General features: G+C 34.7%; 1 protein-coding gene and 1 pseudogene across 1 annotated transcript; one reads left to right on the forward strand and one right to left on the reverse strand.

Moving 5' to 3' along the window:
- Positions 1-54: 54 nt before the first annotated feature.
- On the reverse strand, positions 55-1869 carry LOC143451487 (microtubule-associated protein 1 light chain 3 alpha-like). The gene is made up of 4 exons (XM_076952086.1): positions 1671-1869; positions 1408-1463; positions 1175-1281; positions 55-888 (listed from the first exon to the last, which is right to left on the reverse strand). Exons 1-4 carry the CDS (start codon positions 1708-1710, stop codon positions 720-722), a joined length of 372 nt encoding a protein of 123 aa, XP_076808201.1. The 5' UTR covers positions 1711-1869; the 3' UTR covers positions 55-719.
- A 5620-nt stretch (positions 1870-7489) lies between these two features.
- LOC143451990 (long-chain fatty acid transport protein 2 pseudogene) lies at positions 7490-11350 on the forward strand (annotated as a pseudogene).
- The last annotated feature ends 4040 nt before the right edge of the window (positions 11351-15390 follow it).

Genomic DNA, 15390 nt, shown 5'->3' on the forward strand with positions numbered 1-15390 from the left:
TGGCATAATGTTAAATAAGGACACTTAGTCAATCATCGTTGTTCTCACGATAAGTGACATTAATAAGCTTGTTTATTGTTTCTTTACCAGTAGAAGTCAGTACACAGTATTGTTACAGATTTTGTACAACCTTATCATTTAAAGCACACATGTTATTTATGGTAAATGGAACATACTAATGATTAATTTCACCAAGCTTAAGCTAAAATATTATTAAAAAAACCGCAGTGCTAAGGTTTGAAGCCAAATAAGAAATATCAGTTATCTAAAACCTTACTGTAAACCATAGCTAATCATGGATTAAAAACGCAATATTTAGTTGGAGCTTATGAACAGATATTACTCAAAAGCATTTCACAAAGACCGATAATATTCACAAATACATGACAGAAATATTGATACATCTAACACTTATCATGATATTTTAAAGCAAAATTTAAAACAGGGTAGAGTCTGCACACTTGACAATACAGTTTAGTCTTTACAGAAAGCTAAAAATAAAACAATCTCAACTATGTACAAAGATTGTATATGTGTTTTATCCACTTTAACATAAAAAGTTTGCTTAGTCAGCTACTAAAGATGACAGGGATAATACCATAAAATACCATAACAAATTAAAAACCAAGTTAGGCAGAAACCAAACAAAGCTACTTAGTACAGTTCTGGCATGCGAAATATGAGCATGGTGCATCTTTTAATGATAAGGAGAAACAAAATCACAAACACGTTCCAAAGACTTCTTGTGAGGCATATGTCATATACAAAAAGCCATCATCATCTCCTTCATGTTGATAAACTTCTGCAATTGAAGCTGATATACTCACCATGTTTCGCTGGTTGACAATAAGGTAAAACGCTTGACTTGGACTTAATTGTAATCGTCTCCTAAATTTAACAAAGGCAGATAATTAAGAAACTATAGGCTTTTACAAATAGAGTCTTAATACGAAAAATATCTAAAACTTTCACCTATTTGGCAAAGAATGCTTAAATACTCAAAATGTGCGGCTGGTAGTAAAAGTTGCAATTAGTTTAGTCTATCAACACATTCTTTGAGAAATCTTTTACATTATGGTCTATCAAAACAACTTTTTCTACCAACAAAGTAAGCTACCTTGACCCCATTTATCATTTTTACATTAGCCTATTGTAACAACATTAACATAGAAACCTTATGATCCGAACTAAATCATTCATTGAAACATGGTCTGGCACAAGAAATTTTGTTTTGTCAAGTGTTGGAAGTTGTTTTTCTCCTTGGTATCGCTCAATGATAACCTGAAAAAATACATTTTGGTGAAAGAGTGGTGATGTATTCACCACTTCATTACAAAAGCATCAAGTGTATAAGTTTTGGAGGGTGGAAAAGCATTGTCAATAAAAATAGTCACAAAGCAAGCTTACTGGTATTTTGTTGGGATGTTCTTTTCGAATTTCATTCACATCTTTAACTCTCTCCTCTGTACAAAATAAATAACAACAATAGAGCTTTTTGCACTTTTACTGTATATAAAAGTATGCATATAATGATTTCCAGAAGCTCGCGACTAGATGGTGATAAAGTGAACATGTTCCAACTGCATTGTTTTTAACTGTTTGACTCTCATCAAACATTCATAATAAATACATTACGTAGAGACCAGTTATTACATTGAAGATCCACTCACCAAAACTTCTTCTCTGCTTGAAATACCTATCTCCAGTCATATTTGTTGTAGTTATGTTTTGGGCACTCAAAGATTATTATTACAAAAACACACAACAAATACAGCCAATGAGCAACAACAACAACAATTGGGTACAAAAAGTTTAAGAAACCTACTTTACTTGATAGTAAATGTTTAATCTGCAACAATAAATTCATTACCGGTATATTATTTTGGTGGGCTTTTAAAAGCAATTTGATAAAATTATGGAAGCATAAGCATCTTCTAACTTTGATGGTGAAATACACAAAATAAGAAAAAAGGAAAACAACTGATTGTGAATACATTTAAACCAAGTGAGATTAAATACTAGACACCATCTTGCTTAATTACGCCACTTATATTAAAATGAATGGTATGTATCAAGAATTCGACATAACTAGAAATAAGTGTAAAAAAGTGTAGCAGTACACTCTTAGTTAGTGAGATCAATCAAATCTAAATTTCTGAACTAATGTGGCATGATCAGTGCCTCAATGACATGCAAACAATCAAACAAATGTCAAAGATGAGCGCACATTAATCAGTTATGGCTTCTATGTAAGAGGCAGCTGAATCTGATAAAGATGCAATTTAGAGACGGGTCAAGTCCAAGTAGTCAACTGAGTATACTGACATATTGAAATATACTTAAAATCAGCAGAGTATTGCCTAAAACCGGTACTTCGCATAAAGGCATAGTGGTTTTATGCTCTTTCACTGGCTGGTATGAGTATACATTTTCTATTTTCAGTCTGTATTGAACGTTTTAATCATTAGAAATATTGGGCGTAGGTGCCACTGGCGGATGGGTAGAGTAACATTTTCTGCCTTAAAATTTTATATTTCCTAACAAGAAATTTCAATTTTTTGCTCATTTTCTATTTCTCTTTGTCTTCATATGTGTTTGCCTGATAGAATTATTAAAACACCACAATGTATTTTCCTTGAAATGAGGAAAATATTGTATGTCAATAACCATAAAAATGTTTGACTGTGCAACAGACTGACACTGACTGTGACGAGGTACAAAAGATATTGGTAAGATTGAAGTGTGATGGCGGTATATAATAATAGTAACGTTATATTATGCCTCAATGCATTAAAACAATTCATAAGTAAGAAATAGGTGGTCGTAATATGTGAAGTGTAGTCATAATAAGCAGAGACATTGAAATTCCAAGAATATACCGAAAACATAATAAAAGCAGTTGGTCATATTATCTATGGTTATAACAAGCAGTTTCCAACGTATTATCAAACTGTGGACAAGCTACGTTGCATTGTTATAAATTCAATGTTTTGCATATACTTTATTTTTGCTATGAATCACTGGATGAAACACTATGACCAAACTACCTGTTTGCGACTTGCGTGTAACATGGGTGATTGTTCACATTCCACACTTTCTAAAAAATCTGCTGCTTTCGAAGTCAAAAGGTAGACACCTATATCACAAAGTGTTTCAAAAATGAAACGCTAAAATACACCAATAGAAATATAAACTGACAAATCTTTCAATTACACAATAGATAAATAAAAAGTACTTTTTAATGGAAAAGTGAATTTTCTGATAACCGGTTGCCTTATACTTTTGTAGTTGCATTTTTATAAAACCATGAGCCAACAACTATATTTGGTTGAGGCTAAAAAACCCTTAATCGTTTTAATTTTGTTTTATCCCTAAAGATTCCTCTGTATATATATGACAAAGAGATACTTAGTAGAAAGAGATCTCTTAGTACACCTGACGAAAAAAGCTTATGCTAGCAAAAGCTTCTGTAGAGAAATCAAAAATAGAAGTTAGCCCTCAAGTCGCTCAACAGTGCATGTAGCTTATCACCAAAAACCGACAAAAAATAACATTATATTCCGGATAAATTAGGACAAGGGATAAAAACTCTGAAACTTTCAAAATTATACTTTGGTTTACCCTATTTTTGACATAAGTCTCGGTGTTTGTAAATACAACCTTTCCCAGAAGGTTGTAACAAAATAAAATTTCTATGTGTGTAAAAAGTGGTTTTTCTCAACCTGGTTGATTGACTCCTTGAGAAGAAGAATTTTAGGGAAATTTAAAGATAGATGAATTTTCATAGAATAGATTTTAGAGGAGCTCAGCAAATAACTGTAGAATTTAAAATCATAAATTTCACAGAAATCACAAAAATCAAATCTGTAAATTTTTCCAAAATTTTAAATTAATGAGGAATTCTAAAATCTACCATAAGTTAAAAAATTGAAGGTTAAGTTATATATATTTCATGTTTTTTTCAGAAGTATGCGTATTTTTAATTGGTCCACAATTTTTTGCAAATAATATTTTTTTATCTTATGCAGGTGGAGGCAACTTTCAAAGCCTGTTGTTCTTTCATCCAGCCCGCAGTATTTTTTTTTGTGAAAAGCTAATTTTGGTGTATGTAGGAGAGATGAAGAACAACTTCAAAACGAAAAAAGAAGGCAGTATGTTGAAAAGGTTAAGAATCACTGGCGTAGAATTTGGTAACCACCAATCTCGCCAAGCAGGTCTTAGTGCTATTCCAACACCAATATCACCAAGCATCAGAACATGATTTCTCTTATCTTTTCTACTGTCTTACTCTTTTTGATCCTCTAGAGCAGAAGTGTCCACTCCAAACTACGGCGTGCGGGCCAACTGTGGCCTGGCACCTGTTGATTATTGGCCCGTGGCCATCATCGAGCTCACACGTAACTTTGTATCAAAGAAAAGAAATACAAAACAAACGTTGAAAAATGAAAGTTTAAGTCTAACAAACTTTATTTCATTATGGTTTACATAAAGCTGTTGAACTTCACACTATTCAGGGGCAAAGAGTCAGTATGTATGGCAAAGAGTCAGCCTGCATCTTCGCAAAACCAAGTCTATTATTCTAGAGCAGTGGTTTCAAAAGTATTGGTCACACCAAGGCGATGCAAACCTATGTTTGAAATAAAATAAATTTTTTCAGTGCACAACCACAGGATGCCTTTGTATACTGCAACTCAACTGTGACACCATCTGGTTTCGCACTCGTATATTAAATCCAAAAATTATCTAGACAATCACTATTTTTTCTATTTTTTATTTTCTATATATTTATATATGTTCTTTTATTTTTTATTTTTTACTATTCACTATTTTTAAATACACTGATTGAGGCTTGGGTCGCTAGACGTTAACCAAACTCAAATTTGGGTTGCGCTCAAAAAACTTTGGGAACCTCTGTTCAACAAGATAAAAGAGAGGAGATAAAAGAAGGTTAATCTTGTGTTAATGCTTGGTGAGGTCTGTTTCAAATAATCCTGCTGAGATTATCCTGGTAAAATCAGTGGCATTCTAGAATATATGCCTCTTTCCCTATGTTTAAACAAATGTGGAACAAAGTAGGCTACATTGTTTCAAGTGAATACTAGAATATATTTCGTGGGCACTTGAAAGTTGGCCAGTCTGCCTGTTTTCAGTCTGGAGTCTATGTAAACATAACCAATAAAATTCAAACCTCCAACTGTTTAATGGCAATACATGTTAGCGAAGTGTTCTGTTTCGCATACAAAAATTTATAAAATAGCAGTTATGCTATTTTTCTGCTCAAAAATATTTACAAATCTTCCAGTTGGAGTATATATTGCTATAGTGGTAATTATATTGCTATATGTAGTTACTTCTATAGCTGTGTAATACCGTAAATCGGTCAAAGAGGCTAGCATAAAACTGCAATCTTGCAATTTGACCCATGGGCAGGGAGGCCTAGGCTACAAAATACAAAGTTGCGCAATGAGATTGCATTGGAAATTATCTTCTGGGAAGCTAACTCCTTCCTTATACCTCAATTCAAAAATCTTTTATCAACATGTACGCTATTAAAAATTTCAATTTCTTTCTTGGTAACCTTCTCTTGGCAAGCCGCCATGTTAGACACCTCTTCGCTACAGCACAAAGACCTAAATACAGTTCTTTGTTGACAAACATTATCAGCCATCAGCTGATCTTTTATATCACGTGACCTACAAATTGCTGTTTATATTTCCGATGTCTATAGATCAAACTGATCGCGGATCAAAAATGGCATAATTTTATCTGAGATATTGATCCTGCGTTCCAGTTAGGTCAAAGCGTGGAATCGTAGATCATAATCATAGAAGTGTTCCATTTGAAACTTGCTTCCGTATGTTTCGCCTACTTTATTGCTTATGCTGCAATAGAAAATATTAGCAAAAGAAAATTAAAAAATTAGAAACAGAAAATCTCCAGTTAATTTACTGTAGGTAAGGCGCGTTATGGTTACAATATAGCGTTCGCCAGCTTGCCCGCTAAATAGCGGCAATACACGTCGCTATTTGCCGAAAAAGTATTTTTATTTTATTCACAGTTCGCATTTCGAGTCAGTCAACTTTACGACAAGGAGGCACGTAGACGCTCTTTTGAAACTTCTCTCCGCATCAGGTTATACCTGTGCTACCGCTCATGTTATCCGCCAATAAAATAATATCAAGTTAAATGTAGTCGTGAATCAGGAATAGTTCAACAAGACAACAACATATATGTAGCGTAATGTTTTTCGTTACGCTATATACCGTAAAACCTCTATTTCACCGCCATGGCGCTCTATTTTTCAACTCTTGTTTAAAAGTGGCGTTCTATTAGAGGTGACGTTCAATTAGAGGTGGCGCTCAAATAGAGGTTTTACGGTATTTTGGTGTCTTGCCGTTATCTAGCGGACTAAGTGGCGAACGCTACAACAGCATCCGTTGAAAAATATACCAAGACACAATAAACGCCCAACTTAGTGAAGTAAAGATAAGCGTTATCCAACAGTTTAATACCGGTAAACAACCACCCGTCAAAGTCAAACTAACGCTATAGTACAACTGCAATGCAAGCACTAGGAAGGAAGCTAACGAGCACGTTTTTCAGTTTTTTTTTTTCACCATAAATCAAGCTGCGCTTCACCGCCAGCTAGCGACACGAGAAGTTTTCCCCAACGGCCGACATAAGTTGTTAAAAAGTCGAAAACATTTTTTGGTGGCCAGCCAGCCATTCATTTATTCATTTTATTCTTAGTCTTCAATGTGAGGGACGAAAGAATTGTGTCAGTCGGTACAATACATTTTACTGGCAGCTGCTAGCATTCTGGCATATGCTGATTGCTGACATACTTGTGCTAGTGTCGTAACAAGAACAAGCTGACATACGTAACAAGAACGTTCAGAAGTGGTATGCTGCATTACTAGGCCTATTAAGATAAAAGATTGTGTGCAAAGTCCAATATGGCTTGTTTTTAAATAGAAATGAGTAAATCTCTAAATGACTTAATGTTCAAAGGTCAGTAGTCGTGCTATTGTTATGCATGCCCTCAGGAGCTTAGAAAAAGGTAAAATACTTGCATAGTATATACAGCAGTTTATAGACGAGAAGCCAGTAAGAGGTTGATATCAATTCATGGCAGTAATGTCACAGGCCTATAAGATTAGTCATCTATCAGTCTGTTGCAGATTTGCTCTGCATTTAGCTTATAGACCCAGACGGAAAATTTTGCTGTTTTTGGGTGGGAAATCCCCTGCACAACAAATGTAGCAATCAACCATTATACGTGCAATTAATTTTAATCCCCCTCGCACTTATTAAACTTTCCAGTTTGGGCCTAGTCTATGTTAGGTTTGAGTGCGTGACTTAAATTATATAGACTTGTGTTTCTGCTAAATAATTAGCTTAAGTAACTGTTTAGGCTACTATGCTTATACCAGCGGTATAATAGAACTTTATGTACCTACCACAGAAATTATGATTTGTATAGTTGATAACAATGTACTATTATATTTGCACAAGCTTTCAGGTTGTTGCCTTGTAATCGTTATTTTCTGTGAGTTGAAAATTGTTAGTCGTAATTTTTCTGAGTTAAACACCTAAAATGGTTAACTACTTGCCATATCTTGTAGCAATACCAGCTGGTATGTTTGTATTATGGCAATTCTTGAAATCTTATTTTCCTTGGATACCAAGAGATATTGAATATTTGCGGAGGCTGGTCAAATGTTTGAAAATGATAGGGCAATTTAGGTCCAAAAATATTACAATTAGTACAAAGCTTGAGGAAAATGCCAGAAAATCTCCTGATCATAGATGTGTTTTATTCGAGGATGAAGTTTGGACTTACAAGCAAATGGATGAATGGTCCAATCGCTGTGCTAGAGCTGTTAGATCTTTGAACATTTTGCCAAAAGACAAGGTTGGATTGATGATGATGAATGAACCAGCTTTTATTGCCATTTGGATTGGAAACATAAGAGCTGGTGCAATTACTTCATTTCTTAATTTCAACCTAAGGTCAAAAGCGTTGCTTCACTGCATTGATGTTGCTGAAATCAAAACCTTAATTGTCGGCAAGGACAAGGCTTTGGTTGATGCTATTATAGAGATTGATGCTGATTTGAAAGATCGTGAGATCAAAGTTTTAGTATATGGTGATGATTATGAAGAATATGACTCATTTGCTAATGTGGTGGAATGTCAGAATTTTGACCAGCCAGATTGGATTACTGGATGTAAGTTTGACGATCCTATTTGTTACATATACACTTCTGGAACTACTGGCCTACCTAAAGCTGTAGAGGTCAATAACCGCAAATGCTGGGGAGGAAGTTGTTTGATGACTTTCGTTCAACCTTCTCTAACAAAAGATGATGTTGTGTACACATCTTTACCTTTATATCATTCGTCTGCTGCATTGATCGGTGTTGGAGGTGCTCTCTTACATGGCAGCACCATGGCACTGAGGAAGAAGTTTTCTGCTAGTCAGTGTTTACCAGACTGCCGTAAGTTTGGCGTTACAATAGTGCAGTATATTGGAGAGACACTGAGGTATGTCTGCAATCAACCTCCTCATCCCGACGATACAAAGCACAGCGTGAGAGCGGTAATAGGAAATGGTCTGCGACCAGATGTATGGAAAATTTTTCTTAGTCGTTTTGGTCCCAAAATTCATGTCATGGAGTTTTACGCTGCCACTGAAGGGAATGTAGCATTTGTTAATTTGTTTAACTACTTTGGATGCATCGGTACCTTTACTCCGATTACCAGCAGACTGGGCCCTGGAAGAATTGTGAAGTTTAATACTGAAACTGAGGAAGTGATTCGAGATAGAAGTGGCTATGCCATGTCAGTTGGTGTTAACGAGCCTGGTTTGTTGATAGGCAAAGTTACGCCACAGTTTGCTATTTCAACTTACAAAGGTAACAAAAGCTTAACAGAGAAAAAGATTCTACGAGATGTCTTCAAGAAGGGAGACAAGTTTTTCAACACTGGTGATCTACTTATGTATAATGATAGTTACGGTGTAAGTTTCTGTGACAGAGTTGGAGACACTTTTAGATGGAAAGGTGAAAATGTTTCTACAAACGAAGTCAGTGATACAATTGTGATGCTAACTGGAATCCAAGAAGCCAACACATATGGCGTTAAAATTGAAGGCTGTGATGGAAGGGCTGGTATGGTGGCTTTGGTCTTAGATGAAGGAAAGGAACTGGACACAAAAGCACTCTATGACCACGTCTGCAGCAGTTTACCCTCCTATGCAAGACCAATCTTTGTGAGAGTTTTGACTGAGTTAGAGCTGACTGGAACCTTTAAACAACGAAAAGTTGCTTTGAGAAATGAAGGATTTGACCCAGATGTTGTGACAACAGATAAGCTTTATGTCATTGACAACAAGAACAGAGATTTCATCCCACTCAATACAGAAATCATCAACAAAATCAGTAGTGGAATGCTAAAGCTTTAAGACCTATGCATTTGGCTAAAAAACCTGTGTTGAAAAACCGGTGTTGGCATCGTTGTATTTTAGATGCAAAGTATATGTGTATTAAATACGTATGAAAGTGTATCATTGATTATTATTTTATTCATGTACAAACTGCTTGAGTATCACAACGTCCGTTGTTCTGCGTTTTGTTAGTATTGAGTTTGTGTGGTTAGTAGTGTAAGTCTTGGATACCAGTTTTTCATGATGGCAATGTACGGCACAAGTTGAACTAATGACGTATATTTTTTGCCAATAAAGTATTTCGGTTGGACAAAGCTAGGCTAGAATGTTTTGAGAAACAACTGTGACAATTAGTGCATCAATAGTGCATTGACACGGTGTAGTGTAGTGCATCATCATAAGGATTGTGTTGTTTCATTTCTGTCTTTTGTCAATTATGTTAAACTATAAAGCATTTATATATGATAGTTTAGGTAAGTTACGCAGAAATTATGCAATGTGTGGTTGTTAAGTTTTTTCTATTAGGCAATCCATTATGCAATTATGTGGTTAATTACTTACATGGTATAAAATGCTTTGCTGTGCAAATTTTTTTAACAACTTACAGAGCAAATAACACTGAAAATATAATTTTCGCTTTTATGATAGCCTAATCAGAATAACTATTTAAAAGATATTTTATTACCTTTTCGTCTTGTATGTATTACAGGCTTGTTTACATTCAACGACTATCATATTTTGTTAAATTGTTTTTTTTTAATAAAGTTGTATTGACAAGCTTTGCTACTGATATACACTTTTGACATTTTGCCTTGCTTGTATTATGGACATATTTACATTCACATTAGGCTATCATATTTTGTCAAAAGGTTTGTTTTAATAAAGTTGTTTTGACGTAAGTTTTTAAATGTAAAAATTGTAAGCAATTTGATCGAATACTTTTCAGATGTTAGTTATGCTTATGCTACAGTATTAGTTCAAAAACAATTTTCTTAACAAAGAATTATGGAAATCCATGATTTAAGCAAGTATAGTAATTTTTATTGTTTTCTAACATCAGTCTATTCACGTTTGTACTTTGAATCCAGGAAATTATATGTTAGTTTCAGCAAACGCTCTGTCTACGTTTAACGGACTTTGCCCTCAGTCAGGCGATTTCTGCAACAACACGCATGTACAAGTGTTTTTATAAAATGTGTGTATCTCTTGCCACCAAAAACCGTTCTATGGACTTACTTGCATATGTTCTGTATCTCAGTGCGTGCATTTATAGCAAACTTATATGTGATGTATATTCTTAATTGTTTTCAATCAAGATTAAATTCAATTACAATTCTTATATGCTTTCTGCGGTTTCCCAAACTTGTTAGCTTCTTAACAAATGCCTCAATACCAACTTCGACAATCATTCCTGCATTTAGTGATAATTCGATTCGTTACTCGTATCAAACTCGATGTATTGTAATTTACTGTTTAAAGTATGTACCGTAACTTTCCCTATTGATTAATTATTACTGTACTGTACTGTAATTTCATATTGAGTAGATCGTAATACGTCGCACGTAATATGCATAACTTCGCAATTTCCGTTGATTTTCTTTTAAGAGCTTTTCATTGTTATTTTACAAATTTCTGAATACGGGCCGTCTGCATCAAAATTTCATGTAATCGTTAGATGTAAATTGTTTGGATTGTAATGTGTTTTGATCTTTGATGTCACGACTCTGGATTTCTGGAATTGTTCACGCTCGTTTCGAAATACGTTACATTCATAAAAACGTAAGAGTTGTATGCTTCCTGAAGTGGAACATTCATTTATATTTCGCAATCATGTTTTCACAAACCATTAACTATCTTAAATATGGTTGTAAAGTCATTACAAATAAATAAACATTACATATTTGTAATTAGTAATTAAGATGGTTATCAGAGTGTTTATTTTAATAACGAGTTTTGCCCACCCATGTTCCCTTATTCTGGAGATTAGCCTGTTAGGTCAATTTGCGCGGGTTTCCAGATTACCAGGCTTTTGACTTCAGAACTTTACAGCTACTGGAGTTCATAATAGCAACAGCGGCTGTGATCTGAAGCCCATGTAAATTTTGAGCTCAGCCCATCGAAAACTTGAGCCCAGCCCATCTAAGGGAAAGTGTGGGACGAAAAAGACATAATTTCAAACACTGTAAAAAGTGTATAACATGACTAACTTCTTGTATACAGTTTTGTAAAGCAGTTGAATATTGCTTTAAAAAGTTATTTTAGCCAACTAAAGTAACTTTAAGTAGCCTACAATTTTTTAAGATTGACTTGAGTTTAGATTGTGGTAAGTTTACATTTACATTTTACAACGATGAAACCAATACATTCGGCTTAACTTAAACTTCAGTGGAATTCATTCATTTCTTAAAATTAAGGCATGTGAGACCGATGAGACAGCAGTGTCTCTCAATTCACGAAAAATAAAGACCAATGCTGAATTAACCTCACACCTTGCTTGAAGCGGATGATATCGCTTCTGAATCAGAAAATGACATCGAACGAGTATTGCCGCAGACAAAGCCCATCATTGTGCACACTAAAACACTCAGTTCGGAGCTAAACTCCTGGAGGTGAGGAAGAAACGAGACAAATATTAGTTTATTAGTGTTGTACAATTAAGAATCACTATGATAAACAAATTTCAATTCTTTCGATTTCAATTCTTGGTTAAGTTAAAAACAAAAAGCACTAAAATGCGTTGACAGGTTGCATTAGAATCTAATCTAATGATTAGACAGATCAATTGTTTAGCGACTTGAGAAACTTATTAATGAGGTTCAGGAACAGCACAGTTGCGAAAATAAGCAATTCTGCAATGTGATAGGTTATCATGAAAATGAATAATTCTGCTATGACTTTCTTTGCAGCTTTTTCTAGTTATTTCGTTGCAAGATTTGTGTCAGGATGTGCTTTTGAAATTTAGAATTTCTAAATTTCTTCCTAACTAAATTATCGATCAACCTAGTTTGCCTACGTGCGACGTAGGTGCAGTTGAAATGCTTGTAACCTTGTTAAAATTTAACCTGCTTTATTGTCAGCGTAAATGTAATTATTGTTAGCAATAAACAAGTGCTTAGCAGTTAAAAGTTAACACCATAAGATTTTATTGCTTGATACTGCTTTATTGCTTGAAATTTCAACAGAAATAAAAAGTTAAATAGGCTATTTGCAAACTTCTAAAACATAGTTTCAACAACAATCAACTTTGTTGGCAATTGATGGCAGCAAAAAAGTTTTTCTTTTCTCCTTTAATGAATCTATTTCGCAAATCCAACTGCTTTTATGTTGTCACCCAGAGGTTAAAAAGCACTGAAACAAAATAAAGATAACCCGACAGAACATACAACAATCGTTTGTATGGACATAAATTCTACTGCAATTCCAATACGACTTATCGTTGTTGATATTACTTGTAACGTCAGTTTAATACAAATAAAATGATCAACACACATTTAGAGTATAGGCCATGCAGGGCCTGTTGCCAAGTTATGTCACAAATATTCAACTAAAAACTATCTATATTACGAAAGTACGGTGGCGGAGATAGGACGTACAGCGTTGGATCCACAAACTTTTGGTACATTGTTAATCGACGAGCGTCCATTAGTCGCTGAAACAGTATCGCCAAAGACAAGTTATACCAAGAATACAATCTAAATTTCCTATCGGTATAACCTAACATACTGCACACAAAGAGCAGAAAAGCACAGAAATCGAAGATCACCGAATGAAAAAAACTCACAGAGAAAATTGCAGCCACACTTAAAGGAATTAAATTTATAACTGCCGCCAACAAGCTTAGAATGAAACATCGTTTGATAATTCTCAGTACTTTTTACGTCATTTATTTTTGCAATTCTCACATTAGACCGACGTGCTCGTAACAACGGATGAGCAAAAAGGTAAGTAGATTTACAATAAAATATCGTTGTTAAAACAGGTACAATGTTTATGATCAAAATTGTGCAATACTTTTGGTAAAATCAGAAGTGAACAAACCGCAACCACTTCAGTACAGATCCAACCAGCAAACCAATGCAACTTAAGACTGATAAGATCCTCGGAAAATTGTTGTACTGTATCCTACGTTTGGTTATCCTATGTTTGGTTAATTTCCATCCATCGAAAAATTTAGCTGTTACCGATATTTGTTTTCTATGTTTGTAAACATTCAGAGCGATTAAGAAGCAAAGACATACAAGAAAGTTTAGGAGATTCAGAACAGACACTGGCTGAACTAAAAGCTATACAAATGTTGTACAGTTGTTCATGATATTGCTGTCACATAACTTTATTTGCGATTCCGTATTGTTTTGCGACATTTTTTCGAAGCTAATACTTCGTCTTTTCCCTTCTAAAAACCTCTCTGGAGCAAAGTTTCTATATAAGAAGACGTGAATTTGCCCATTTTCATTTTTTCAAAAACAGCTTCTCCGTGTATACCCAACTGCTATCTATGCTTGTGTAGCCTATTTATTAAGAAGAACAAATTTTCTTCTCCACACTGCAACACTATTTATCTTTAAACTCTTTGCTTACAGGAAAGTCTTTGTTTGAACGTTGAAGCTTCGACACGATTGAACCTCGATAAATTATGGGCGCACCATAAAGTAAATTGGACCTATACAATAATAAGATTTCATTATGAAAGATGTTAATTTTAATCGAAATCTGTAGCACATGTTGTCGTAAAATCAGCTGAGAAGTCTTGCTGGGCTTGCCTACCGCAATTGTTTTATTTTTAATGCGATCTTTCCAGATACGAACTTGTTCTTAAGTATGGCAAAATGGTTTGGACTTGTATGTGAAGTATAAAGATTAGCAAATAACCGGATCGTATACGTCACAAAATGAAATAAAAAGAGACTTATCGAGGATAGCCTACAATGGTTTTCGGTGTGTTGTGCCAAGTAGCCTACTGTAATTTTATAAAGCAGTGCATGATGGTGTGGTAACTACTATTCAGTATTCAGCAACTGTGGTGAAAGCATTTCAAAGAAACTTAAACTTTATAGGCTAAATAGTAGAAATATGTATTCGTTTCGATAAGATGTTTATTTCGATAAAAAGTTTTTCTTTTCGATGAGATGCAGATTGAATTGGCCCATTTGAAGAGTGGGCATGATCAGCTAGCCAGGTAATTCAACCGATTCAACCAGCATGATAATGTATAACATTTTGCGAGTGAAATAGACATGTTTTCTAAATTTTACGACATTTCACGTACTATCAGAAGTCATACTCATGCAACGAGCCATGGTATATAAACAAATGCATTGACATAAAGTAGTGGAATAAAGCAGACTGGAATAAAGTAGATAATAGTTAAACGCTATATAAAAGACACGCGTCTGATACCGACATACCAACCAACCACGCATAGACATTTCAAATGTACTTCGTTTGCAAATGTATACAGCATGCGCCGATAACAACATCACAGGAAGTAAAGTGATGCCTGAGTCACGTAATTCCTGTTATGGTTTAAGATTTATACAACGATTACGTTTACCTATGAATGCGAGAGGTTTTACAAATGGTATTTTGCAGTATCATGCAGAGTGGGAGTTCAATTTGCAGGTTGGCGTAGGCAGCTTGATAGCATAATAGCAGCACCTTATAAATGATAACATACTTGCTGAGCAGGCTTCATTAGGTTTAAGGTTAGTAAAGTTTTGTTGAATACACGCAGGAATCCGAGATGAGAAGCAGCGGAAATATTGTCTTCATATGCTGCTTTTCGCGACCATAAACTTTTCATATACAGTACTGTACAGTAGTAACAGTACCTCCTGTTTTATTTACCAAGTGTATTCGAGCAGTGAGCATTTACGACTTTCTCTATTCAACAGTCAACCGGCATTGATTGAAACTTTCAAGCAAGCTGCTACAACACTAGTTTC

This window comes from Clavelina lepadiformis, chromosome 4 (assembly GCF_947623445.1).
Source record: "Clavelina lepadiformis chromosome 4, kaClaLepa1.1, whole genome shotgun sequence".
NCBI lineage: Eukaryota > Metazoa > Chordata > Ascidiacea > Aplousobranchia > Clavelinidae > Clavelina > Clavelina lepadiformis.

Bases quoted from the DNA above. Each gene is read 5' to 3' on its own strand.
- LOC143451487 (XM_076952086.1), bottom strand. From the start codon at position 1,710: ATGACTGGAGATAGGTATTTCAAGCAGAGAAGAAGTTTTG. The intron at 1,464-1,670 runs GTGAGTGGATCT...TATTTTGTACAG, and splicing joins CAAGCAGAGAAGAAGTTTTG to AGGAGAGAGTTAAAGATGTG. The intron at 1,282-1,407 runs GTAAGCTTGCTT...GTATTTTTTCAG, and splicing joins AACATCCCAACAAAATACCA to GTTATCATTGAGCGATACCA.